This window comes from Pelmatolapia mariae, linkage group LG10_11 (assembly GCF_036321145.2).
Source record: "Pelmatolapia mariae isolate MD_Pm_ZW linkage group LG10_11, Pm_UMD_F_2, whole genome shotgun sequence".
Lineage (NCBI taxonomy): Eukaryota > Metazoa > Chordata > Actinopteri > Cichliformes > Cichlidae > Pelmatolapia > Pelmatolapia mariae.
In genome coordinates, this window is record NC_086236.1 from 49,368,046 (window position 1) to 49,395,751 (window position 27,706).

Consider the following 27,706-nt stretch of genomic DNA (forward strand, 5'->3'; position numbering starts at 1 on the left):
GCACTCATTGTCAATATTTGTCCATCTGGATATTACTTTGAAATCATTTGTTCCCTAAATATCAGGAAATAGTCGGGGGGAAAGCAAAGTAACGTTTACAACCGCCACAAGTAGCGATAAAGTCAAAACTCTTTTTGCAAAAGTCTTGAATTCCTGATTTCTTTATATTTTGCTAGGAAAGTGGGTGCAGTGATTTATTATAATGTGCAAACATACATGGACATGCAGTATTTAAGGCCAAAAAAAAGAGAGTAGTTGGACAGAATAGACTTCAGGGATGGTTCTCCAGACTTCTTGAAAGGATGTTGAGGTGCGGGCTCTGGGGAGGCCAGTCCATAACTGATGGTGTTCCATTGTGTGGTTTTCTATCCAGGTATGATTTTACTGTTTTTGTGATCGTTATGCTGAAAATGGAGTGATTGCCAATCAGATGCTTTCCATATTCTGTTACATGAGGATCAACGTACGTTTCTGTGTCCATCAATTCTGACAATATCTCCAAAACCACTGGCTGATGTGCAGCTGCACCCCATGACAGAGCCTCCACCGTCCTTTACAGATGACTGTACACACTGTTTTACCTCTCTCCATCATGGCAATGAACAGTTTGAACCAGCAATTCATTTCAAATTTGGATTCATCTCTCTATAGGAACCGTTGCCACAGATTTTCAGTTCATTTTTTGCGTAATTCTGCATCTCTCTACCTCGTTTGTTTCCCTTCCCTATGAATGGCTTTTTGACAGCCATCCTTCCACGGAGAACATTTCTGATGAGGCTTCAGAGAATAGTAGATTGATCAACTGAAGCATGGTGACTACATGGTGCTAGGACCAGCACCAAAACCTCATCCCAACTCTGTAGCATGGTGGAGAGAGTACATTTTGGGGCTGCTGGCCTGGAACATTTGCCATCGCCAAGTGAAACAATTCAAAATTTTGCCAGGAAATGTTACAGAAGACTATCAGAGCAGCAGTCAATCAACTGAAGCTACAACGGAATGGTTAAAGAGGGGAAAAAAAACCTGATCTTGATTTAAATTCTGTGGTATGACTTGATGAGGGTTGTTCAGTCAAAACACTCCAGAAATATTGAAGTGAAACAGGTGTGGGTGGGGTGGGGTTCTTCTAAATTCCTTCGCATCTTTGTACACAAGCTACAGCTACAGAGATATCCTTTTTCCCCAGCCCACACAGTGATTGCCCAGTTCATTTCAATGCAAACCCCCTACAGTCAGGCTGTGTTTGCAATTGTGACTTAGATGAAGATTAGACCACATTTTATGAGCACTGAATGCAGAAATCCTGTTAATACCAAACCTTCATAAAAGGTCCTAAAACACTTTTCTTGAAACTTTGTAGTAAGCCCTGTGGTCACTGTGCATTGCAGTTCTTTATATTCCTGTTTTGAGCAAAAGTGTTACATAAGTAGGTGAGCAGCCTTAAGTAGTCTTCTTAAACCTGGATTTGAAGAAAGGCTTTTAATTTTGGTGTGTGTCATTTACACTGGAAGACCAAGGGAAGGCTTTACAGTTGGTTGTGTTTTTATTGAGTTACAGCAGACTGTAAGTAGAAAATGAAAATACAAGCTGTATTTCATACTAGCAAAAAAGAAAAAAAAAATTACAGTATCCCAGATAGATAACTGAAAGTGAAACTAAAGCAGTAGCAGCAGCAACAGACATTCAGCCAGCACACAGCCATACACCTGCTGTTAAACCAAGGGTTAACTGAACTTTCTTTGACTGCACAAATATTTAATATTTATTATTAAATATTTATTCCTTTTAATCATTCTTGAAAATGAGTAAGAAAAAAAAAGTTGAAGTACATGCAAGTATTTCATGACAGCTTTGGGTGCTGTGACATTCCAAATGTCTGTCTGTACAGAAATCAGCTGAACCCGATCCGGCTTTGATCAGAAGAACCTACGTAAACACCAGCGGTGTGCTCACAGATCACAGCTGAGCAAAGTGGATACCTGACACGGCTCAAATAAAGGAGCTTTGATTATTGTGTGCCATGCATTAAAAGGTTTTCAAAAATATGCTTTTGGCGTTTTCAGGCAAGTTTTTAAAAACACTGGACCGATAAGCTGAAATCCTCAGCCCGGCTGTGCTCTGCCCACTTCTGAGGCCGACGGGAAACGTCTGATAAGAGAGCTGAAAAGGCAGCACGGTGCGATCGAACAGACACTCCGCTCTCCGCTCGGTGGAGTTAATCAGGAACGTGAACATTCTGTACTGTTTCAGTGTCTTGGACATGCCTCGGGTTCTGACGCAGGAGCGAGCCGATGAGGAAAGATAACAGAGTTTCGGATGTACGGTGCGTTCATGCATCCACCCTAATGCGGTTAGTCTTGGTCTGTGGCTGTTTGTGTTCATTCTCTGGTCTCTCAGCGGTGAAGCTGTAGCTGTGTTCAGTTTGCCCGAAAGAAAAAACAAAAAAATACCATCACTCCTTCTACTTCCTTCTCTCTGACACTTCTGAGTGATTTCCATCTTCTCTACTGTAATTCTACAGAGGGCGAGTTAAGGTGCAGGAGACAAGCAAAAAGTTACAAAAGTTCCTAACAGTTTTCATTCAGGCGGCCATGACAATATCTATCACTACCACAGGGAAATATGCAAGTGCCATCAAAGTCTACTCATAATGAGTAGTGATTTTCAAAAAATACGTCTGATCTTCAGCAAATGACAGACTATATCATACAGTTTGATCTCAAAGAACAAAACCAAACCGAACATTCCAGGTTTTTGGGACAACAGTCAGCCTTTTCTTAAAAAAAAAAAAAAAGTTTTCTCAGGAAAACTGTACAAACTCTAGTAATACAGAAAATATTTACAGGGCTCTTTTTTTTTTTCTTAAAAAACAAAACAAAAAACAAAGAGAGCGAGCACTGTAGTAAGAGCAATGCATCAAGTCCAGCTTTGGCACTCCTCTAAATGTCAGGGTCTACGCTTCCATCAAGTGCTTTAACGGTGCAACTCCACAGTCCCCCAGGATGCTGGGATGACATCACAGGCAGACAATGACATCACTGCTTCCATGTTTGGTCATCTCAGGTCGTCGGTGACTCAGCAGTCAGTGATGTACTGTACAGAACCAGAGACAAAGACTGAATCAATACTTGTGTTACAGTTCTTCCTTCCATGTTCAAATTAAATGTGTTTCATCTGCTTCCGCAGATTAGAATTCAATATTTTTATGTCATTTTGCTGTTGTGGACATACAGTAGAAACAGGAATTTATTGTCATCTGCTCCCTTTGCTCTGCCTTCTTGTGACTGTAATGATTTGTGTGTGAACATGTAGTCCATTCTCCATGCTAATTGATGGTGTCTGCTATCTTTGTGAAGGACCAATCAGAGGTAATTGCACACTAATAACTTCCTGGGTAGCCGGAGGCTGCAGCTGTGGCATCTTAAAAAAGGAGCAGTTCACCATTTATTTAAGCCAAGCCACTTGGCATGAATAAATCTCTTAGCACCATCCATGTTCCCTATAGGCAGACATTCCTGCGAATGGTTTCAGAGGACTGGAACATATCCCGGCATGAGTGAGAGGCAGTGAGACACCATGAAACCTTTGTGGCAGACTTTGAAGGTGCAATGCTTTCACACATCAGTTTTCTGTTTTTACTGCAACATATTTAAGCTCACACTGCTAACAAATAAAAAGGGCCGTTTCACCCATTTCAACTCACCATCAACCAGTGACCCTCCCCGGTTGCTCCAAGGTCAGAATGTCCGTGTCAGTTGCCAACCTCTGTCTTTCCGCTCCTCCTTCACCATCCTCCCCCACAGCCAAGGTCACCTTTACCCACCTGGCAAGAAAGCAGACTGAAAGTTTGAACACAAACAGACTGCTTCTGGGAACTGGAAATAAAGAAAAGACTTTCTCTTTAAGCTTTGCACTCTATATGTTTCTAAGAAATGCAGCATAAACCCTTCATAAAAATCAGTAGCTCGGCACCCACAGCTTAGAGTGTCCATATGATGCGGTACTTCTGGACTGCTCTTGGAAAGGTATCTTAAAATAACTCCTCAGATAGGAGTTTAAAATAAATACATAAATAAAAATCAAATATTGGCAGCAAGTTTGTCTTTTTTTTTTTTGTTCTGCCTAACATGACTCTGACAATAGAAGATAAAAGACTTTCTTTGCCTCTTCTTCACTCACCTTCCTTTTTCAGTGGCATTTGAGCTGTTCTGGTCCGGCCTGGTCCGGCTCAGGTCGGTCACACCATCGGCCAGTCTGTCTGTCAACCGCTGGACTTTGTCCTGTTCTGGCTGTTTGGACTGTTCTGGAGTAGATACTTTCTCAACAGCCTCGTCCACTGAACACAGAAATGTAGAATTTGGAAAATGAGCAAAAGAAGCACCAAAACAAGCCAAAGAGTTTCAGACTCTACAAAAAAGTAAAGAAAAGAAAAAAAATGACACTACTCTATGTTCTCCTCCAAAACTTACCTTTTATAGCCTTGACTTCCAAGGAAATGCACTTGTTCTTCTCAGAACTCTGACCGTTCTGCTCCTGGCTTGCTTTCTGCTTCTCTGCAATGCCTTGGAAACCTTCCATCCAGTCGAGAGTTTCGCCGTTCTTCAGTGCAGAGCGGTGGTCCTTGAACCAGCGTACAATGTCAGTGCGTCCAAGACTTGTTTGCACCTCCAGCTGACTGTACTCCTCAGGAGATGGCCACTGGGTCCGGCAAAACGTCTGTCAAGGCAAGCAACAAAGATATACGTGGAATTCAAAAATTACAAAGCAAAAAACGACATGTTTTATTGGGCCTCTGTGCTCTTGCTTTAAGTTAAACAATTAGCAACTAAATAACTTTAAAAATTTGTCATACAAATATTAACACTTGGCTTATGGATTATTAAAATATGGAATGCAGTGTTATACATTAAATGAGTGACAAATGACAAATGTAAAAATTTGTAAAGACTACCAATAACCAACCAAAACTAACTACAAAAGCAAACTTAAAAAATGCTCACCTGAAAGGAACACATAAATATATTTTATGTATTTTATAACATTATCCAAAATAAAGCGTTCAAAATGACAATGTATTTGTTCCACCCTGGATAACACATGCAGTGCTGGCACACAAGAAATTATGTCAATATCAATCACAGTATGTCCTTTGCCGATTTGTCACATGACCTTTTCCAGCAGAAAAAGGCAGCAACCTTGACAAGCAGTGGTGAAATCAGCGGGTTACATGTGCAAGGAGCTCTTTTGTAGACGCAGTATTACTGCTTACACTCCTCACCTCGTGCCTACACTTGGATGACAGTCAATCAGCTCAGTATCAGTGGCAATAAAAGTAAAGTTATTCTTAAAAGATCAAAAGACTCACTTTCCAGAATAAAACCTTTTGTTATCTCTAGTGGATGGTTGTCATTCTAATCCCACATGAGTAACGTCTCGTGCTCAGCTTACTTCCACCTTTGTAACATTTCTAGATTTCGCCCTATTCTTTCTTTCTCAAAACAGCATACAAGCCTTGGTTCATAGTCCAGTCACCTCATTTGGATTATTCTAATTGCATTCTTTCTGAGGAGTTCTTTTCTGGGACACCAATTGGCTCCAGATGGTAGAGATCTCTGCAACAAGTCTACAGACCACATTACGTCCACCTAGCTCACTCGCTCCATATTCCTTGGAACTTGTTACGATAGCACCTTCGTCAGCTTGACTCCTTGACAGAGTTCAAATATCAGCTGAAATCCTATTTGGCTCATTTACACATGATCCTGTTTTATATGTTTAATATTTTTGTTATCCTGACCTTTCAATACTGTTCTTGTTGCTTTGTGTTGTAAGTTGACCGAGTGTTTTGAAAGGTGCCCACAAATAAAATTTATTATCATTTATTTTTATTATTGCAACTGCCTGCATTTACAGCAGGCATGTACAGTGTATGTTAATGGTTATGCAATATGTTATTAGGTGTTTTACTGTGGAAGATTATATCTGAACAAAGTGCTAAAAATATATGCATGTTATGTGTGCAAATTTTTCTGTTCAAAATTTGCAGAGTACGTAAAACTCATCATCTATTATCTTGCTGTGTGTTACAGAATCAATCATGTAGCTTTTTTCTATATGATAACCGTCCACAATGTTTCACTTCTTTAACATCTCACCAACTAACTTAAAATACCTTTTCCTAAAATTAGGTTTACATTAGTTCATGTTTATACTCTGTTGCATATTCTAACACTCTGCCATGTAATCAGCATAAATGGAAACGTGTCTTTATCAACTCTTACCTCCCTGAGGAGGGCGAGGGAGCGGCTGCTGATGGGAGCTGGGCTCGTGGAGGCTGACAGAATGGGAGGATGTGGAGAAGAGGAGCAGGATGACGTGAGGATGGGAGGCGATGCAGAGGAGGGATGGGTCGGAGGCCGAGGGGAGGAAGCGGCAAGCACAGGAGGGGAGGAAGACGAGGAGGAGGAAAGGACAGGCGGATGCGGAGAGGAGCGGAGAGGCTTCCCGTCCTGCTCTCGATGAGAAGCCCCATTAAGCAGCGCACCCGGCCGCTCTATTCTGTCCTCCGTGTTCTTCGAAGCCATCGTGAGTAAAGTCTTCTCCATGTTGTCCCTCAGTGCCCTGCGCTCCGAAAACCAGCAGTCCACCTCTGTCTTGGACAGCCTGGTCTCCTGGGCCAGCTGATCTGCAGGAGAACAACAGGAGTTCAATAGCTCACACAGCTTTAATTATTTAAGTTTTTTTTTTTAAAACCTTGGAATTTGGTCTGTCTCTGGGGGTCTTAAAAAATGGCCTCATTAAAAATATTCCTGCTATTCCTGCCAACCAGGCACCCACCAGAGACGAGCCCGTAGCTCCTCTGGGGTGGAAGGGAATTAAGTCGCATGCTGTGAACTAGTAAAAACTGAAGAAAATATTATTTTTCTCTTAAAGAAATTTTAACATTTACATCCTAAATTTAGGACCATGGATAGAATATAACTAACTAGTTGGCTAATACCACTTCACTTCACTTTTTAACGAGTACTTTAAAAGTTCTGCAATTCACAACATTTTCTGACTTAAAAAAAAAAGAAAAAAAAAAAAAAGCACTCTGTGAAGGCAAGCATGTGCATAATTAACTCCTGATCTCCAATGCGACTGTCCTATGTCTCTGATCTGCACACATCAAAAATGTGGATTCAGATGGTTTAACCACCAAGAAATAAAAGAAAAATTACATTCATTACATGACATCAGTTTCTCAGCAAATTTAGAAAGTTTGCAGATAACTTCTTCTGCTGAAGCCTTCAGTGCTCAAATGTCTCTGTCCACTGCAAGATCTGTGATGTGCTGGGGCTGGCCTGGTGTCTTGCTGTGGTGGGAAGGTTGAAGGTCATCTCCTGGCACTGGCCAGAGCGGGTTTGGTGCTGGATGGGGGATGGATCCACCCCAAGGATGGCATCCAACGGGTTCTGCCAGGTTGGCTTTGGACTGGGTGACCTGCAGCTGGTAGACGTATGGAAAAGCATTTTCTTTTCAGGCCCTATCTGAGAGCTGTGGCTCTCCCTCTCTACCTTGGGTGGTATGGGTTGTTGTGGGACGTGGATCCATAGGGGCCTCTCCCTTTTCTTTCCCGTGGTCTGCCCCCCTCAGTCATGGGGGTGGTGGAGATCAGGTGGGTACCTTGTGGGGCCGGGTCATATTGTGCCACTGCGGTTATGTCCCGGCACCCTGGTTGTGCTGGCTGGTGTCCTTCCTTTACTGGGCTCGGTGTCTGTTCACTTTCCCTCGGCTCATGCGACCCTTTTCCTGGGTGGAAATGGGGCATGTTATCTGGCCTTTGCTGCGCTCAACAGGAGCACCAAACAGTGGTGGAGAGCTTCCTGCATGTTTCTAGCTCACCACACCAACATGCCAATATCGACTATGGACAAATTTTCACTGTTGATTTTGACCACTTGGTCAGGTCCTCATCACCACTTTCAGTTGAAATATTTAAACTCTGGTGACCTTGATCTTCATAACATAAATCCCTACTCCACCCATTAATGTTTCTTCTTGTTTCATCTCTGCTTGAAAGTTTTGTTCCTGGGTTTCACTGATTTGTCATAAAAGATGCTAGATAACTAAAATGTAGGTTAATCTTTCAACAAGGCCTGCTGAAGATCAAAAAGGCCTAATGAGGTATCAGAAGAACACAAGGTGACAGATGTCTCCACCTGTAGCTGGCGTTACGTATAACATGACAGTTTGCTTCCTGTTTCATATTCATGAGCAGGACACTTGCCAACACATTCCTGAAGAAACACATTTGTATCATTTTTGCTACATCCAGCTTTTCAGTGCAACCACTGGAGTTCATCATTACAAACTAGGGGTGTTGCACGGCAGTGGGCTTGTTGGGCTTGGGTTTATTGTGATATACGTCACTGATGTTTGTGCAGTACTGCCCGGCAAAATTTAAATGACAAGGCTAATGTAAAACACTCCAACTTGACCCACAGCCTTGTTTTTTGTTTTTAAATACTTTTTCTATCATGCACACAACTATTCCCCCCTGTGAGAGAGACTTTGATGCAGGCTTTACCTAGCTCTGCCTCTGTTGGAGAGCTACTTTTCTGGAAACTCTCCTCCAGCGCCTTCAGCTGCTCCGACGACTTCCCCTTCACCCTCTCTAACAGTGGAAACTGGCTGGGGACCGCTTTCTTTACTGGGGCATCTTTAGGAAGTGGTGTTACCTCTGCTTTGACCAGCACAGGTGGAGGAGGAACACCTTCAAGTACGACAGAAAGAAATATTTACGGACCAAAACATGCTAGGATATTCTTCTAACACAACACATGTGAATATTATTTCTGGATGATACGGCACAATGCCTAGAAACTATCCTTAAAGGCCAGCTTTGGAGTATAATTTTCTAATTATGGTTATCTAGCCATTGAAATCCACCTTTTAGTACTAAATGTACTTGTTGCACATAGAGAAAAATGTAGTTCTCTGGCCAAAGAGAGGCAGTTTGTAATAATTTGTCTGTTAGCAGATTAGTATCCAGTCTTCAAAGATATCATTTTCAAACTCTGTAGAATGTTAGATAATAACAGAAACTCAAGCTAATTTAATTTAGGTGAAAATCAGGTCAAAGTCACAACAAATGTGAAAAATGAAATCAGACACTGCAAAATAAAGATATAATCTTGTAATTTTTTTATTGCTTATAAAGATAATAAAACACACTATTTTAGTAGGCAATGCTTCAAGCTCATGAGGGGGTCATATGAATTAGGAAAAAGAATTAGTTTCCACTGGATCATCTCCAAACTTTAAAGCAATGTATTAGTCACTGGAGGACATAAGCACTCTGTTTGAGCTCTTTAAAACATCCCCCCCATACAATATTATGACTTCACAATGACTTAAAAAGATTAAAATACTACACTAAATTTAAATGTTGACATGAGCACAAATAATCTATGAAAACAATACAGAGGTCAATATTAGGGATTCCCAAAAAACAGACTGACGTCAGTATGTTGTAATAAAAACATCATAAAACGTAAGTTTTAGTATAGCGTTTGCCCTTCAGTGCTCTTGTTTTTCACATGTTTCCTTATTGCAGCACTAAACACGTCACATACCTTTGAGATTGAGGAGTCTTTGTTCACTGAACCACTTCTTTATCTCTCCTCTGGATAACCCGGTGGTCTCTATCAGCCTGTAAATCTACCACATGACACGATACATCAAAGTAATAACTACAGTAATTTTCCCCTCAACTGCATGTTTGGAAATGGACATGTACACAGCAGGGATATAGGATATGGAAGATGGAACTGTCAGGAAAGACCAAAGAGGACTACCTCTTCCCCACATCCATGAATCTTCCCAGAAAAGATTCATGGTTGTAGTGAAGGAGGACATGGAAGGTTGGTGTGACTGATCAGGATGCTATGGATAAGTCAGATAGATCCACTGTGGCAACAACTAAAAGGAGCAGCCAAAAGAAGAAGAAAAATAAATAAATAAAAGAACCACCTGGGTGTTTGGGAAAAAAAAAACCTAGAAAATACAAGCAGTGATACCTATTCATGGTAGCACAAAAAACAAAAAACTCACTCACTTATTCTTACCTCATCTTCCTCAGGGAAAGGGCACTGTGTGTAGCTGGACCTCAGCACAGACAGCTGCTCTGATGTTTTATTGGGGTCAACGGTGAAACTCAGCACTTTAGGTGATGCCAGCTTGGATGTGGCCATCGGGGCAGAGATGGTCTGAATGATGGAGGGCCGTTTACTCTCTGTAGCAACTGCAGGAGAGGCTAAGGGTCGTTTGAGCGACTGCGCCACCTGCAGTAATCATGAAAGAACATTTTACATGCTCAAAGCTAAGGCAAGTTAAAACAGTTTGGTCAAAGGCAAACTTTACCCCTCCCCCGCTTCTGCTGCCTTAAAGAATGCCATTTTCCACCTAGAGTTTTGTACCTGGTTAGCCACTGTGAGTGCGAGTGGTGCACAAGTAACAGTAGAGCCATTGGCTACAGGAGTCAGCACAAGGCTGGTCTGTCCCAGGAGCTGACAGGGCAGGGACTGCAGGACAGAGGCTGCTGGCTGCATGGGTTTGGAGGGTGTGCTTGAGGTGGACTGGTTGGTAGATGATTGGGAGTTGAGCTGAGGAGTAACCACGGTGAAAGTCTGAGGCACAGAGGATATTGTACCATTGAACATTTTCTTCCTGGCTTCTTCCACCTGTCATTGAAAAATAGACATGTTATACATGTCCTGCAACCTGATTGGTACATTTAGTGACTGTAAATTAATTAAAAGGTGCATTAAATACAGTTATTATTTATATTACTATGTTTCATTTTTATGTTTATTGTGAAAAACTGGGACATAACTAAAAAAAAAAAAAAAACAATTCTCCTACCTCCTCAGGTGACCAGCTGATACCCTGTTTGAGCCGCTGTGTGGTGAACCAGACTTTGATCTGCTCCTCTGGATGTTTTGATGCTGCGGTGAGCCACGAGAGCTCAGCCTGTGTTGGGTAGGGGAACTTGTTGAAGGACGAGATCAGCGTCAGGTTGTCGTCCAGTGTGGGGTTGTATTTGGTTGTGTTGAGGGGCACTGCAATCTTCGGCACCTAAAAAAAAAAAGAAAAGAAAAAAAGTCAGCCACAGCAAAGAAAATTTAAACTACCTAGCACTTGAAAAAAAGCAATTAAGGCATGTCATTTTCTAATGAATAACCTAGGAAGGTTCCTGAAATCTGGTACCAGTTTTACACTATGTAATATTTCCTCCTGTTGCCTCAAGGTGCAACAATGCAACAATCAGATGACCTCCTAAGAGTAAGCACTTGGTGACAGTGGGAAGGAAAAAAACTCTATTTTAACAGGAAGAAAACCTGCAGAAAACTTAACGCTATGTAAGCTATTCTGCTTTTATGGACTGTAGATGAAGATCATGTTTTTTGCATGACTAGCTATGCAATGATAAACTGCACAAAATAAACACTTATCCATTCAAATATCACAAAACGACACTGGGTTATTGAGTGCATGGTTGTAACAAAGCATTAATAGCATAATCTGCCAACTTTTGTATGGTTCTAGCGATATCGCTCTAACTACTATCCACTAAATATGGAGCTAAACCCAAGAATTAGAGTTAGCACAAATTCTTCAGGAGAAAAAGCTAGCCAGGCTACTAAGCTAACTAATAATTATGTTACATCTTGTATAATTTAAAACAATTACTTTATTTTTAAAAAATGCTTCAAAATAAAGGTTTTAAATGTGAACAGAATGAAATCAGTTGTTTCCACTCATGTCCAGTTAAGCTAAGCTAATTCCTGCTTACTGTTCCTCCACTTTTTCCTACCTGGGTATAGTTTAGAGGCCGCTGCAGAGAAGGCATGATGTGAGAAAGGCCGTCTGCTTTAAGGAGAGTCGACTCCGGGATGATGACCGTACCATTCACATTGACAGCTGTGATTGGTTTCTTGGTGAGATCCGCAGTTATTTTTCCCAACTGGGAGTCTGTCCGTTTGTTATCCGATGTCATTATTTTTGGTTTACCGATTTTGACTGTGGTGGGTTTGCTCAGTGGCACAGTGCCGAGTTCGTCCCCTTTGCCGGAAATGGCACCAGAAGTGCTGTAAATGACAGCGTTGTTGCTGCACCCCTCTATCGTCTGTTCTAAGATTGTCTGGTTGTTCATTTTTATGCGTTTAAATTTAAAGTTGCTCTCCCCTGGGTGGCACCTCTCGTTGTGTTCCGTCAGGGTGTCAAACTTTTTTGTGTTGAAGTTACAGACAGCACACAGGTACAGGGGGTTAAGGATGACATTTGGGTGGTTTGCGTCTACGTGTTCTTTGAAAGTATTCAAATTCTGGGTAGAAAAGGGGCAGTATTTGCACTCATATCCCCCCTGCTGTCTGCGCTGAGGCTTAGAAACGTCTGGTGGCTCAGCTGCTGGTTTGTCAGGAGCCAAAGGAGGGTCAGAGGCCTTTTCCATTACATCCAAGTCCATGGATTGCTCGGGTTGTGTTGAACTGCTATCCATAGGCACCCCTTGGGTATGGTTCTCTGTTGTTGTCTGGCAGGAGAAGGTACAACAGAATTACATTTTTAAATCTGGACATATCAATTTATCATCTGAATCATGCCCACTGAACTCCAAACAAATCGAATTCTTCCTCCCAACAATTATTCCAATATGGATTACTAAAAGTAATTCAACTAAGCGTACCATTAAAAAAAAAATACTGTATACTAATATACTATACAAAATACTGAAAACCCACATGCTGTTGGCAGAGCCTACCTCCATGTTCTGAGAGTCCTCAGCTTCATCATCCAGCTCCACCATTGTCTGCTCTGGTCGGATCATACAGGGAGTGGAGGCCTTACGTCGACTGGACATGGTGGTGGATCGGTTTGTCCCGGTGCTCGTGTTTGGCCAGGGATGCTATAAAGGAGGCTATGGCTGAAGTTCCAGGATGCAGGACTTGTATGCAAAGACAGTCTTAAGGTGCTGAAGTGCAGTCAGGAGGACTGCCTACTAGAGGAATACAGATATAGATCCCGAGGTAGCAAGCACCGGACAACTTGTGAGACTGGGATCAGAAGCCAAGGAGTCTGAGGAACACTCACCCCCCCAGAGTAAAATTATTGGCTGGAGGAAGGAGGGGGACAGTAGGCGGTGAAAGTCTGGCAGAGATGGGACTCCTGTAGTGTCATGTAGGCTGGGCTCACTGACAGTGTCAGCTCCAGTGCTGGCTGACCTCCTCGAACTGCATGATAGGACGCTGCCTAGATGGCAGAAAGTAGAGAAAAAGCAGTGTAATTTTTATATATGTTTAAAAACATATTTCCCTTTTCCTTGCATGTACTCTACTTCCTAAAACACATCTATGACACCATGATAACTTTAAAGACAAGGAAATCAAAGCTGAACTAGAATGACATATTTGTATGCAGATAGCAGCATGTTAAAGTTATATCAGCAAGGCATGTGTGGTTTAATGTGTCTACATAAAACGCAGGCAATATATGAATAACATAATTCATACCAGCTTTTCACAGGAATGATTTTAAAGAATTACACCAATAAATAAAATATGTTGGGCTCTAAAATAAAAAACAAATGTTTTTTCTATAATGTACAATATACGCAATGCACCACAAAGTAAGAACCATAAACATTCTCACAACATCAGTTCCCTTTTAACAGACAGACACACAAAAACCAAACAAACAAAAAAACAACATGGGTAGAAGAAACATGAATATTCTTCAGTTAGCACCAAACTGACCCATTTAAGGGAGTCCCATGTAGAGGTGCAGCACACCACTGTCCAAAGGAGGTAAAGCCAACTGCTGGGCAGTGAGCAAAGATGGCGCAAAATAAAAAAGGTGGCTGATACATAAGCTCAGCAGAAAGCTTACAGGTGGTCAGAGCAGTACAAAGCTGGCCCTCAAAAGACTTTGGGAAACAGAAAAAGTCCAACAGTGCTTTGGACTTTTCTGGCCAACTACCTTTTAGAAGCTAGGTGAAGTAAACTAGAGGAGCAAACATTACTGTACACTGGAAGACTGATGCATAACTCTGTACTTCTTCATTTTAATTCATATACTGCCAAGTTCAACAACCGCTGGGAACTCAACACGCATGTTACATATAAAAAAAAAAAACAAAACTCAAACAAAGAATCAGATGATCACCTATGAGCAAACATGTGGCAATGGTGGAGAGAAAGATGACTTCTATTTACCAGGAAGATACCATTCAGAGGGGTGCAGCTGCAACCGGTATGGGGGTTAAGGGATCAAGGGATATTTAAATCCCACATTAAGTCTTGATGAATGAAATACTCAAGTTGAAATCCTTTACTTATAATTTTTTGAGCAGCATAATCATTTTTCTTCTTTCAACTGCTTCCTTTTAAAGTTGCCACAGAGGATGAAAATCTTATTATTTCTGATCTGCATATTTGATTTGGCAAATATTTTGTACCAGATGCCCTTCCTGATGCAACCCTCTAATTTACCAGCAGTACACTGGCTCGTGACCTCCTGTGGGTGGGTTGTCTATACTGTAATTTGGATTAATTATTCACTGATCAGACACATCTTCCTGTGTGTGGCTAATGAAAATGAATATTGGATCAAACAGCAATTCTCTGAAATGACAACTGAATAAATACAAATATGTGACAAATTAAAAGAAAAGCCGAGATATTATACATTACACCTGTGTTTTATTCCCTGCAACGGTCTCATTCGGTTCAAGGGAAGTAAATTTTGTCATATAAGGGCTCTCTGTCCATGGGGTTTGTAGCTCCCTAGTCTACAACAGAGCACAAACCTGGTCTTGTCATGTGTTGTCCCAGCATCGATACTGCCTCAAGACTCTGGACAGTTTGAGACCAGTGGACCCAAACAACGCCAGTATAATGCCACCCATAACAGTATGACTGGATCCCCTCACTAAAGGAGCTCACGAATCCAGTTCTTCAATCTGTCACTCAAGCAACATTTATTTAAATCATACAAACCTGCTATTATTACAGTCTGTCAGTTTCACTTGGCCTTCATAAGTGGCAGATATATTCAACTAGATGAGATGATTTTTATTTTAAGTTCCACAACAGTGCTCCAGTGTTGTCTATTTATGTAGAGTAAAACTTTTAATCATCACACTTTCATCACTGTGACTCGACAACACGGCCAGTATGCAAATATATGCAGCTGACAGGTCTGCTGCTGTAAGACAAGTTGTCCTGAGAAATATTGACTAATCATTCATAAATCAGATTGTGCTGCCAAGCGTGAACAGAGTGAGAAACCAGAGATAAAGCAGCTTCTGATCCAAATCTTTTAAAGCTGCGAGCTTCTTTATTTGAGTTTTGTGGAAAAGAGAACTTCATAAAGTAGCAGCAGTTACAAAAAGCTGAAGGACTGTGAAAATAGGAAACTTTTCTTGGGTAATATTGTACTGAGTAGGAAGAGAGAGGAAAAAGAAAAGCTTATCTGACTGAAAAAGTCTATTGATATTCTGGAGGCCTCACGCTGAAGCTTCATACTCATATCCACATGAGTAAAAATCAAATGAGTCGATGCAGCAGCAGTGCTCTTCTATCAACCCGAGTAAGCACAGAGGATGAGAAAACCTTTTCCAAATATAAATCCCATGTATACAACACCATTTAAATATTTCATACTTCTATTTACTCAGAAGCATCACATGGCAATTTAATCTGGACAGAAGAACCATAAGTAGTATGACTGCACAATGCAGGGCAGAGCAAGAGCAACAATGTGACTTCAGGGTAATCCATCAGCTGCAAATATTAGGCCTGAACTTTGCGATCATGCGAGAGTCTCACATACTTTTCCTGGATCTCTCCATCAGCTACACATTAATCAAAAGGCGTGATTCCCCTTCAACACGCCATCATTCGCAAGTCCACTCATTGTCCCGAGATATCTCATCCCCTCAAACAACCCACTGAGGCATCATTAAAATGCAGACTCATTACCATGGTGTCGCTATAGCAACTGTGGAGCTGTAGTCAAGTGGCTGCTACATCCTGACAGAGGCTGTATATACACACACACCACCCAACTGTGTTTGGTGCTTTTAGAGACAAAAACTAAAATAAATTTCAGGCTCAGTGTTTTGACAGTCTGGGAATTTGCAATCCTGCTGGATCCATACACCGGCACATTTCTTGTATAGTTTTCTGAGCCATTGCGGAAGGTCAAGGTACAGTCAGTGGGAAGGAAAAAAAAAAAAAGAAAAAAGAAAACCCACTTTCCAGAATATTGACTTCAAGGCATGAGCAGCACTTTGAAGAGAGTTCTCAGTCTTTTCAACATCCAAAAGCAAAGTGAGCAAACTTACAGAGTATAGCAGACAGAGTCTTTACACTACTATGTAAATATGGAGCTTTAGTATGCCATGTTATTTCTGGCCGTTTAACAAAGAGAAATACTATGGCTGAGCTCATTTAAAAAAAAAAAAAAAAAAACGGATATAAAAATGGTACTGCAGTGCTGTTTTTGGCTCAGTTTAAAACCTCCTTGGGATGCTTTTTATGGGGAAAAAAAAAAAACATTTGAGCCCTCAAGAGCACCACTTACCATCAGTGTCTCTCACTGGCCTTGCCCAAAATCCAGCACTGTAGCACACATCTGGTAGGGCATAATGGGAGATGCATCTGTCAGCTGCATCTGAAGAGCCACTTCATATGACCCACTGAACCAGTGCCGCCTCACCGGCCTTGAATGCATTTTTTGGATTTCTGCAGTTAGGTGATTGAGGCACAACAGTGCAGGGGGAGCACTGAGCTTAACCCACACAAGCAGGGTGGATGCAAGTTAACCGCTTTCCTTTACGCAACATCTGTATTTGTATGCTATAGCAATTTCTATGCACCTCAACAATGACTCAGTGCTTTCAACTCGTTGCTCTCAAAGCTGCTCCAAGCTTCTCAAAAATGTTCTCCAAGTCACTGAATGACATCAAGAGGAGTTTGCTTCATAAGTCAGTACTACTGAGTCACCGGTTTTATTAAAAAAACAAAAACAAAAAAAGCACACCGAGAACAAGTTTGACTCAGACACTGCTCAGAATCTGATAGAAGACCATCATATTACACAATATAAACACAGACCGCACTGCAGTCTGATTTGTTGCAGTCAAGTTAAACATGTGCGTGGACTGTCTCAAACAAAGAGAAAAGCCTGTGTAAATACTGGTGAACACTGAGGAAACACTGGCACAGACAGCCTCTTCCTCTCTCTACTCTGTCATTTTCAGCAGAGGAGGGAGGGGTTGCACTCCCGCTGCCTTGGCTGGCTACTTGGGAGCCCCAAATCCAATGATGGAAAAGAGAAGTACGATTAACAGCCACAGTGCTTAAAAACTCCGTCTAGGTTTATCTAGATACCTTAAAAAACTTTTTAATGGATACTCTAAAGTCTCACGCATTAAAAAAAAGTATATGTATATATCATCAGGTGTCCTTGAAAAGAATATGAGGCCTTTCCAGAATGATTACTTGGCTCTAAACACCTCAGCTGCAGAGCTGAACGAAATGTGAACTAGTTGGCTTTCTGAGCTTTTGCCATGGCAACTTTCACTTCATACCAAATACCAAAAATGTTAATCACTCCGTACTCAAACTTGGCTACAGCCACTACCCAGGTGAAACCTTCAGTCTCCCACCTGTTTGTTAGTGTGTCTAACCTCATCAGCCAGTCAGCGTCTGTGTGCAGAGTGAGCTCCGAGCTGGAGCCACAAACTCCCGACTGTCTGGATGCTCATTAAACTTGTATGAATACTCAGCCTGGCAGCCCCCTTGCCTGCCTGCCTGGCTGCCGTCTGTCTGTCTGTACTTTCCTGTTGTCTAGCTGTCTGTCTGCTTGGTGCATTATATTAGTGGAGCAGTCTTTCTGAAGAAGCAACATTTTAATGCTGCCAGGCAGCGAATACATTTATCATCCCAGGCAGTAATCAGTGTAAGATACACACTGGCATACATACTGAGGGGGAACACAGGGGAAATCAATACAAACCCTGCATACCATTGAGCCTGTCTAATGTATGAAGACAGACATCATGATTTAATATGACAGAAACATAACAGTGCTATAAGGCGGGACATCTATCCAAGCGGTAGCGAGAAGGAAACGACAGTGAGCAGATGAGTCACAGCAGCTCTCTCAACTCAACTCCTATTTCTGGACGTCATTAACATAATCTCAAAGTGGGGTAAAGGATAAAAGTGTCTCAAAGGCTGGACTTTTGGTCAAGCAGGGCAGCCTTCTGTCGCACAAAAACACCTATCAGGAGTATAAAGCCCACGTGCCAGCTTGTCACTACCTATTAAACTGCTAATCATTTATAGCAATGCTTTATTTTTCTAGAAGTGAGCATTTTTTAATGGATAACTTAAAAAACTGCAATGAATCAAAGTTATAAAGCAAAAACTGATCAGGTGTCTCTTGCAAGACCACACTGGGTCAGAAATGTGAAATGGTTAGCGTTGACTCATTGCTCTATACAAGCTGAACTAAGATTGAGCTAAACAGCTGGTGGATTTCATTGTTAGCGGAGGAGCAAATAAGACTGAGGAAATTGATGGCAAAAGCACATGAATGGCAACCTCTGCGGTTACCGCACTTGAAGCCATGCATGAAGTACAATCCAACCGGGCACACTGAAGCTCTAAAATAACAAGCAGAGGACAAGAAGGCGGCAGAGAAACCAAAAAACTGCAACTGCACCGACTATAAGAGTGACACGACTTTGCTGATACTTTAACAAAGGGGGAAAAAAAAAAAAAAAAGACTCCAGGGCTCAATCACACATCTTCTACCACTAAAACGTATTGCACGCACTGCTCTTTTGGCTTTGCTGTATGGGGCGTGCTCCTCTCTCCCTGTCTTGTTTTGAGAGTTTTCCCTCCTGACTGCTTGTTCCAAGAGTCAGCCACTGCAGTGAGGAGGACAATGCGTACGTCTCACTTGTGTGGTTGAGGAGAAGCACCGTCGCCATTAATACAACGTGTCCCAGTTGGGGTGTGTGTGTGTGTGCGTGTACATGTGGGGAGGGGAGAAGAGCAGAATTTCGGACCGTTGCAGAATTAATTTAAATCTCATCACGCGGCTCCTCTAGAGCAAAGCGAAGTACTGCACTGTGTTTGAGGGCTTGGTATGTTCTGCATAGCAACAGAGCAGTGCTACTTTTGCTGGGCTGGTATGAAGACTAATGATGAAAATGGTGATTCTGCCAAAAGGGAATGTGGCCCATCCTATGCTTCTTAAATGGCATTTTACTGTTACATGTGCCATCTTGGAGTCGTGATTAAAATAGTGTTACAAGGACTACTTTTTTCAAATCTACCTGCCCTACTGTAATCTCTAAGCTACTAAAGTTGAGGGGACTGAGCAGGACTTTTCTTTACTAGAATAGATCAATTCATCAAATCCTGATATGACATCTCCAGGAAACTAGCCTCATCATCCCTGTGGTGACCTCATTACAAGTTCCCCATGCAGTACACAGGAAACGCCGTCCAGCAGGCTACACTGCATTTGATCATGAATCCAGTCCTCCATTTAATCTTGTTCACACATTAAAACTCTGCGCGGGCACACACACACACCTGTCTCGTCATTGAACACACACAAGAGCACTGTCTCTCACACACACAAAAGGGCAAGCTATAAAAATATCCAAGTGTCACCCACTCTGCGCCCGATGGTTGTGTTACTATGGTAACACTGTAACCAACAGAAAATGTGCGCAAGTGTGTGCTTGCATCCAAGAGCAGAGATGCTGCAGAGGTCAATCAGTGTCACGACAGCTGCAATGTGAATAATCCAACTCAACATTGATTTTTTTTTTTTAAAGAAGAGTTTAGTCTTTGAAAACGGGGGGGGGGGGGGGGGGGCTTGATCCTAAAAAATATATATATATATATATATATGTATGTATGTATGTATTTGTATGGCATTGGATCAGTCACTAAACATTTAGTACCACAGCCCACATTACTGGACTCTTATGCGATGCATCTTAAACATATGAGTCACACTATGGTGGGCTATCTTAGATTTTGTGTTGCCTGAAGTGTGACAGAAACTGACTTGTAGCCAACACTATTGTGCAACACGTCCACAGTCACAACTTACATGTGGGCAGCTATTGCCACTAGGATCTACTTGGGACCCTAGTCCAGGGGACAGTCCCTGAGGCCTGCTAAGCTAGTGTAAAGTGTGGCAAGGAGACACTTGAATAATGTAAATTCCACTAGCATCATATTTGCCATTAGCTAACTTTACTAGCAGAGCAGCCTGGTGTTTAAGCTTTGCTGACATGACCGAGACGTATGCGTACAGCTGCGAGTCAGACTTGGGATACCAGCAGTTTACTGCAGGCTGAAAGAGCGTAGAAGCTAGTTACAGTATTTATACTTCATAACCATCAGCTCAGTCTTGGGCATTGTTACAAAAACAAACTTGGTCTCTGCCATTTCTAGACTAATGTTTTACCTGTTATTTTATAGGACTGTTGTTATTATAACATATGTTATAACAATTGTGATGAACACTGGTTGATGGGGGTCCCCTGGCGACCCAAATGATGAGGGCCAAAATGTCATTGAGCACTCATTTGATACAGCAACTACAAGAAGTAAGGAATTGATAGCAGATGTGGTGTTGGGTAACCACAAATGGGAAAAAAGTAAAAAATAAAAAAAAACTCTCATTAACATTTTTTTTTGTTTAGGCGAATTGGTTCTGTGTTCCTCTTTGCACGCTACTCATCCACTGCAACCACGCCCACCCCAGCTGTGCACTCTTTTTTCACTCTCCCTTCAGATAAAACTCTTGTACTCCACACACTTTTAAAAGCTTAAACGACTTGCCAAACCTTACTATATTAGGCTTTTCCCACCCCTCTGGGAAGGGCAAAATGTGATTATTCGGTTATATTTAGGGCACAAATTCAGTAGGGCAAAGGTCAAATCAGGTCAACAACAGAACATGAGAGGGATTTTTAAAGCTTTAGTCCAAAGTTTGCCCCAAGTGAAATTGCACTGTAGTGTAATGTGGTGTGATGTTTGCATACAGTATGTCCTCAATATGCAGAGGACACTCTGTCTCCACATTTCTCTAAACTACCTTGCAATGGAGTGTTTCATGAGCCTCGGTGAGCAGTCAATGCTCTGTGCGGATGGATTTCCCACCTGTCAATCTCTGCCTTCCCTGCAGTGGGTGTGGCTTATGTTGTGAATGATCTCCAGCCTTTCCCCATTGGATTCGGCTGTGCAGAAGGGGTGTGTCTGAGCGTTTCCACTGGCTGACGTGGTGCAGTGCAGAAAGCCTTTTAGCAAGCTCCCTCTTCTCCAAGCACCCTCTCCCTTTCCCTTAAACTTGAAATTCTTGAGGACACAGTCTGATGGTAGCAGGGAAGCCAGTGTGTACACGTCCTCAGGCACAAATGGCCTACATGACTGTGTGCAGGAAGATAAAGCTAACTTTTTTTTTTTTTAAACTTCCATGCGGTGGTTGTTAAGTTCAGATTTCACCAGTGGATTTGTTCAGCACAACTTATTTTAAGTTTGACCCCACTGCAGAAGCTGTGAGAAACAAGACCACTGGCTGGTGGATGATGTACACAGGAGGGTAAAATCCTTACACAAGGAGAAAAAAAAAAAGATAATTATTTAAGCCTATTGGTGAATAGCAATGTGGCAATTAAGCAGTGAGCACTTTAATAAAATACAATGATCCACTGCTTATAAAATGACTGACTGCAGATATTAATGGTGGGTTCCAGTGTACACAGTTTTCTCCCACACACACCCACCTATCTTGCAGTCTCAATACTAGATTGTCTCTTGTTTCTCTCTCTCTCACACTGCTTAGACATTCTGACTCTAGTGTCTCCTTTCTTTTCTTTGTCACCCCTTCTTTCTCTCCGTGTCACCAGTTTTCTCCTCGACACCCTTCATTCAGTTTGAATTTCCAGCATTGTAAACGTACATTCAGTTCCTTATCCGTGACCCGCCCCCCCATTCGGCGATAAGATTTTTAAGAGAACTAGCGGGCGACACCATATCAAGTGATCCATTAAGAGATGGGGATTGCCTTAGTGGAAACGTAAAACTGTCAGCGGTTAAGAACGCTGCGACCTTTTGTGTGCTTTACCTGGAAATGTTTCTGCTGTGGGGGAAGATTTCAAGGAATTCAGCTAGGTCCTGACCTGACGAATGGCAGCTCTTTTAAGCTGAAATATCGACCTGATGCTAACATAGAGAATTACTTTTACAGGTTAAAATGCGTGCGAGGCTCAAGTCTCCATTGGCTCCAGTTGTCCTTCTGCATCACTTTCAGTACAGTAAGTGCTAACCAACGTCTCCTTGTGTACCAAGCTCAGACATCACACGTAGTCTCTAATACAAGTGTTGATTTCTTGTTTTTCCTTCAAGTGTCCCTAAGTAACTCCTCTTCTCTGCCTCTCCAGTTGTCTCCTCACATCCTCCCTCTCAGCCCCACCTACAGGTGATGAGCTCATCTCTGTGGTTGCCTTAGTCACCTAATAACACGTCTGAGAAGCCGGCGGAAGCACAGCGGAGAGGAGGACCTGAACTGAGAAAACACTGGAACAAAGCACAGCGTAGATGCTGGTGATGTCAGTACTGTGCCAAGCTGAGCACGACAGGCCGTGATGACAGCAACAACCTCCATCCTCCAACCCGTGATGACTCATTCCAGTGTTTCACCAAGAGAATGGACAGCCATTATAGGACTCACAGTTTGATGTGGAAATGTGATGTGTGGTCAGGAAATGCATTCCCGATTAGTATAAAAGAAAAGAAAAAAAAGTCTGTGTTAAAAACCCATGACAGGTCTGCTAGTCTCTAAAAAAACAGCAGCCATATATTGTGGAATACAAGCGTGAGCTAAAGACAAACACAAAAATATGTGACCATAAATTGATGCTTGTACCCTCACATGCAGTTTATATTATTTCTATCCGGATGCATAAACCTGGAGGGGAAAAAAACAAAACAAAAAAAAAAAACAAAAAACAAGCAACGTGGGTTGATGGTTCACTGTTAACATACGGCTGTAAAAAAAAATCAAGCAGACGCCCATCGAGCTACTAAGCGTGCATTATGGCAATGACCCCTTTTAACACAAATTTCCCATCATTACACCCTCCAAATTGTCACTATAAATTGAACAGGATCTGTGATGTTATCGTGCTTCAGATTATTGTTTGAGTTAAACAAACTACAACAATCTGCCCGGGGTTAATGTGGAAACCTGTTGCTTAGTTCAAATGCTAACAACAGCAGAAAAGAAAGTATATTTTAAAAGTACACATTATATATAGTACTGTGTAAAAGTCTTGATTCACCACATTTGCTTCAGAGGATATTTTGTTTGTTAATAGATTTAACACCGATCTATGAATTCCAGTAGGCATCCAACTCAAGATATGAACTATTGTGTGCAAACATAACAGACGACTTATCAAATAACCAATTTTAATAGGTTTCTTTTGTTACTAGCAGCCTGTCACAAAAACATCATTCTGCCCTTTCTTTAGTTGAATTTACAACTTTTTTTTTTTTTTAATATGCCAAAGATAGAAGTCTGAGAGGTGTAAAATAACATTTTTGCACCAACAAGGTGATTCCCAAAGAGCTATTAGCCAAAAACCTGGCATGTCTCTCCATGGTGTGTAGTGTTCTGTTGAAGGATAAAAGAAGTGGCAGGCCTAACATCCAGGCCAGCAAATGTAATATGTAATGAAATGCACAGATGCATCTGACGCTTCAGTTGATCCATCTACTGTTTACTGAAGTCTCATCAGGAATGGTCTTAGTGAAAGGGTGGCTGTCAAGAAACCATACTTAAGGAAGGGAAGGTATGACAAATTACACAAGAGCTGGACTGGGAAGAGAAAAGCAATCTGAAAACCAAGAACAGTTCAATCTGATCAAATCTGTTATCTAATCCTAATGTCATTCTCTGCCTTCAAGGAAGCTTAGACCCCTAAAAAAAAAACAAAACAAAAAAAAAAAACAAAACAAAAAAAAACCCTCAAGCTGCCTGTCCACTTTCATTTATCGAAAAAAAAAAAAAAACCCAAACAGAAATTCTCTATTACAAAAACAACAACAAAAAACCCCTCAACTGCTCAACTGTTAGTCTTCTGCTCCATATTAGCTTATTTGCACTCTGACAATCTCACAAGATTGCTAGCATGATTGGCACATACAACATCTGTGCCAATCCTGATGACTGTCAACAATGAGATATCACACGTCCTCTCTACAAGTCACATTTGACTAGACTGCACTCAATTCATTGTCAGAATACAAAAACAGTGTTGAAAGATTAAAAGCCAGTTTGGTTGCAGCGTGTGTGTAATTTTTATTTTTTTTATTTTAAATAAACAAAACATCAGGCTTTAACGCCTTGACTTTTCCCGCTGTTAACGCACCTTTTGGCTTTGCTTTGATTTGGAACAGCTTGTGTACAGGCTGTCGGGAGTGAATCAAACAGAAAGATCTTTTTGTTTTCATTCAGTTCCTCGGTTATAATTTGACACCAATTCTTAATGCTCTGATTTTTTTCCCCCCTCTTTATTTGAATAACTGTGACAGACTGAGTCTTGTTCATTTTCCACCATCTGACTAGAGCAAACGAATAAAACGCCTCTAGGAACAAATAGAGCGGCTCACTTCCCAGCTGGATGTTTTGGCTGTGACATTCGAAGGGGTCACAGTACATTGAGAAAGACTTTATAGTTGAGCAAGCTAGGAAGGAGGGAATAAATAAAATCTGCTTTTAAACAAGAGCAGATTTGTTTTTATGCCAGTTCTTTAAAAACTATAGCAGCACAACGCTTTAATAAATAAACCCAATGATTGTCTGTTTGCTAAAATTCTCCACAGTGTTGTGATGGTGGACCGATGGCTGATGCGTTGGACAAGGTAGGACACCGACATCTGTGCATTTCGCTAATCCCTAGAGCTATACCGAGAACACATCCATTAAAAAAAAAAAAATTTAAAAAATTAAACTGTTTTTCCTCAAGGGATTAAACACATCTGCCAAACTGTAAAAACAAATCAGTAATGTTGTCCTATATACCTGACTTCGGATGGCAATAGGGATTTTACTGGCTTGTAACAGTCTGTTTGTTGAGCAAATTTGGTTTCTTATTAATTTTGGCAGCAACGCTCCGTACACCATTCTGCAATAAAGCACAGCTACGCAATTACGATTAAAAAAAGGAAAAAAAAAGAAAAGAAAAACGAAATGTGATTGTGTACTTCTAATCCAGAAAAGAAGGTATCCGCTCTGATTGTTCAGCTACCAATAAAAACGATCCGGCTGTCATTCCAAATTACATAACATCTTCTCTGATTTTGGCAGATCACAAGTGGAAAACCAAGCGAAGAACAAAAACACGAGCCAAATGTCTCTTCACACAGAAAGAGCAAGGGTGCGTGGCTTAGTGAGCGGAGCCAAGTTTATACCCAGAGGAATAGCTGGTAACGCGGCTGACAGGAGGGTTAACTGCACTGTGATCAAAATCACTTACATCTTTAACACAAGAGGGTGGGAGGGGAGGAATCGCTGTTGATCAGAGAAAGCCTAGAAACACAAAACATCAGGTCTTCGTAGAGCTGAGGGAATAGCGTGAAATGAACAACACATTTTAAAAATTTACACCAGACAGACAATTGCGGGAATGTTTTTTTTTTTTTTTTTAACCAACTAGTTTTTTCACTTGTAGGGAATGACCATGCCGACTGTACACTACTGTACGTGCACTTTTAATTATTATAGACAGTATTTGCAGTGTGGCTTTATTTTTAATCTGCACACTGATAATCAAACCACAAGTGCCACTGGCAGTTGCTGCAGACTGCTGTAACTGAATGTCACCATTAATTTTCCTTATTACTTACTCACACTCTCTCACACACACACACACACACACACACACACACACACACCTCTGTCTGTTATTTGGTAAATAAGAACATTTAACAGTCACCCACAGAAATGATTTTTCCCATGTGCTGCATGGAAAATAATAATGATGACTGCCCACGTGAATGAAGCGCTAACAGAGCCAACGACACTGCATTTTACTGCATAGCTGGTAAAGAAACTTAGTGCCAGACTGAGGTATCACCCAACTGTCTTTAGATTGAGTGTAGCTCTCCTGAAGCACCTCAAATGCTCATAATGAGTATTTATCCAGTAATAAAGATGACAGTGCGAGATCTGTATGCACTGTTATGTGTAAAAATACATAAACAACTATCAGTATAGGAAACATCCTAAATGTATAACTGGGCAATGTGTTAACATTTGTGTTTGGGCATTGTGTCACCTCAGTGTGTACACGCAGGTTACCTCCAAAAACGTACTAGTGAACGGAGAGCACTGACCCCAGCTGAGTGCTACAGAGGCTGCTCACAGTTTGGGCCACGGTCCTCATGACCAAACTTCATATTATTAATAAAAGAGAACCACGCCTGGCTTTTACAGCAGTTTCAGACCCACTGCAACAGCACTGCCTGCCTGCAGTAAGAACCGCGGTCTCGGGAGGGGAGGAGGCATCACCAGAGGTAACGTTACGCCTACATCGCAGAGACGCACGAATCAAAGTCTATAAACAACGTCGGACTCCAAAAGTTACACTCAAACCTCAGCACGCCTGAATGCGAGCTGGTGCACGCCGCTGGTAAGGAGTCCCAACGGTTGTTTCCTCTGGCCAGCCCAAAAACGTGACAGAGGGGCGCAGGGAGGGAAAAAAAATACTCTCCCCAAATGTTCCCCCTCTCGCCATCGACGTAACAACATGTCGGCAAAGGACGGCCATGTTTTGCTGGTTATGTCGACACGGGGAGGAGGAAAAGTAGGCACGATGTTCCTCGCGTCTGCCTTCCCCCGCCACGGTCACACAACACACCGAACACACAACTTGAAACGCGGAGGAGGCGAAAACGTCCAATTAAGAAGTTGTCGGGAAACGTTGCGAGAGCACGCAGGTGTAAACGGCAGGGGCAGGCAAAGTTCACGCGGCCAGACAAGTTAAAATATTTATCCAGAGGCGCGTGGGTGTTTTGGGAACCACGCTAACCCCGAACGAGCCGCGAGAGGGGCGCAAACAAACAACTACACGCAGTTTTAACTTGAGAGACTTTTCGAGGGGGGAGCCGTGGGGAGAAGGAGGGAGATGAGGGAGAAAAAAAACACGAAGAAGAGTTTCTCCATTTCTTACCTGCCCACCGTTTTGGCGCGACGCTCAGGTAGTGCGGTACAATCCCAGAGCCGCTGGAGAGCCGACAAACACGCCGAATCTGTTTCAAACACTCTCTCGGCGGCTCGATAACCGAGCAGACAACAGGCGACAGGAAAGAAAAAATTGGCGATCACAAGGAGGATCTACGCCAAAAGCCACATGATCGCCGACGTCAGAGTACGTATTTGCATGCCGTACCGAAGCGCCGGTGCCCGTCCACAGCGGGTCCATGGTGTTACGGCCGTGAAAAGTTTAACGGCAGGCCGGAGAAAGTCAAACAACTCTCCGGGAACACAACAGGAGTGCTGGTGTCTCCATGAAGCAGGCCCGCTGCTCAAAAAATGAATGAACCGCGTCTTCTTGCTGTCAAGT

General features: G+C 42.0%; 1 protein-coding gene across 1 annotated transcript; it reads right to left on the minus strand.

The window, feature by feature from the left end:
* zhx2a (zinc fingers and homeoboxes 2a) lies at positions 1–27,706 on the minus strand. Its single transcript, XM_063485048.1, has 13 exons — positions 27,314–27,706; positions 12,803–13,290; positions 11,858–12,574; positions 10,906–11,118; positions 10,461–10,724; positions 10,110–10,325; positions 9,618–9,702; positions 8,570–8,755; positions 6,282–6,685; positions 4,470–4,716; positions 4,180–4,336; positions 3,704–3,823; positions 1–3,093 (listed from the first exon to the last, which is right to left on the minus strand). The coding sequence occupies exons 2-12, from the start codon at positions 12,899–12,901 to the stop codon at positions 3,706–3,708; spliced, it is 2,706 nt and encodes a 901-aa protein (XP_063341118.1). The 5' UTR covers positions 12,902–13,290; positions 27,314–27,706; the 3' UTR covers positions 1–3,093; positions 3,704–3,705.

Excerpts from the sequence above, each read along its gene's own strand:
- zhx2a (XM_063485048.1), bottom strand. The coding sequence starts at position 12,901 with ATGTCCAGTCGACGTAAGGCCTCCACTCCCTGTATGATCCGACCAGAG. Across the intron at positions 10,725-10,905 it reads TCAGCTGGTCACCTGAGGAG|GTGGAAGAAGCCAGGAAGAA; the intron begins GTAGGAGAATTG and ends TTTCAATGACAG. Across the intron at positions 9,703-10,109 it reads CTTTCCCTGAGGAAGATGAG|ATTTACAGGCTGATAGAGAC; the intron begins GTAAGAATAAGT and ends GTCATGTGGTAG.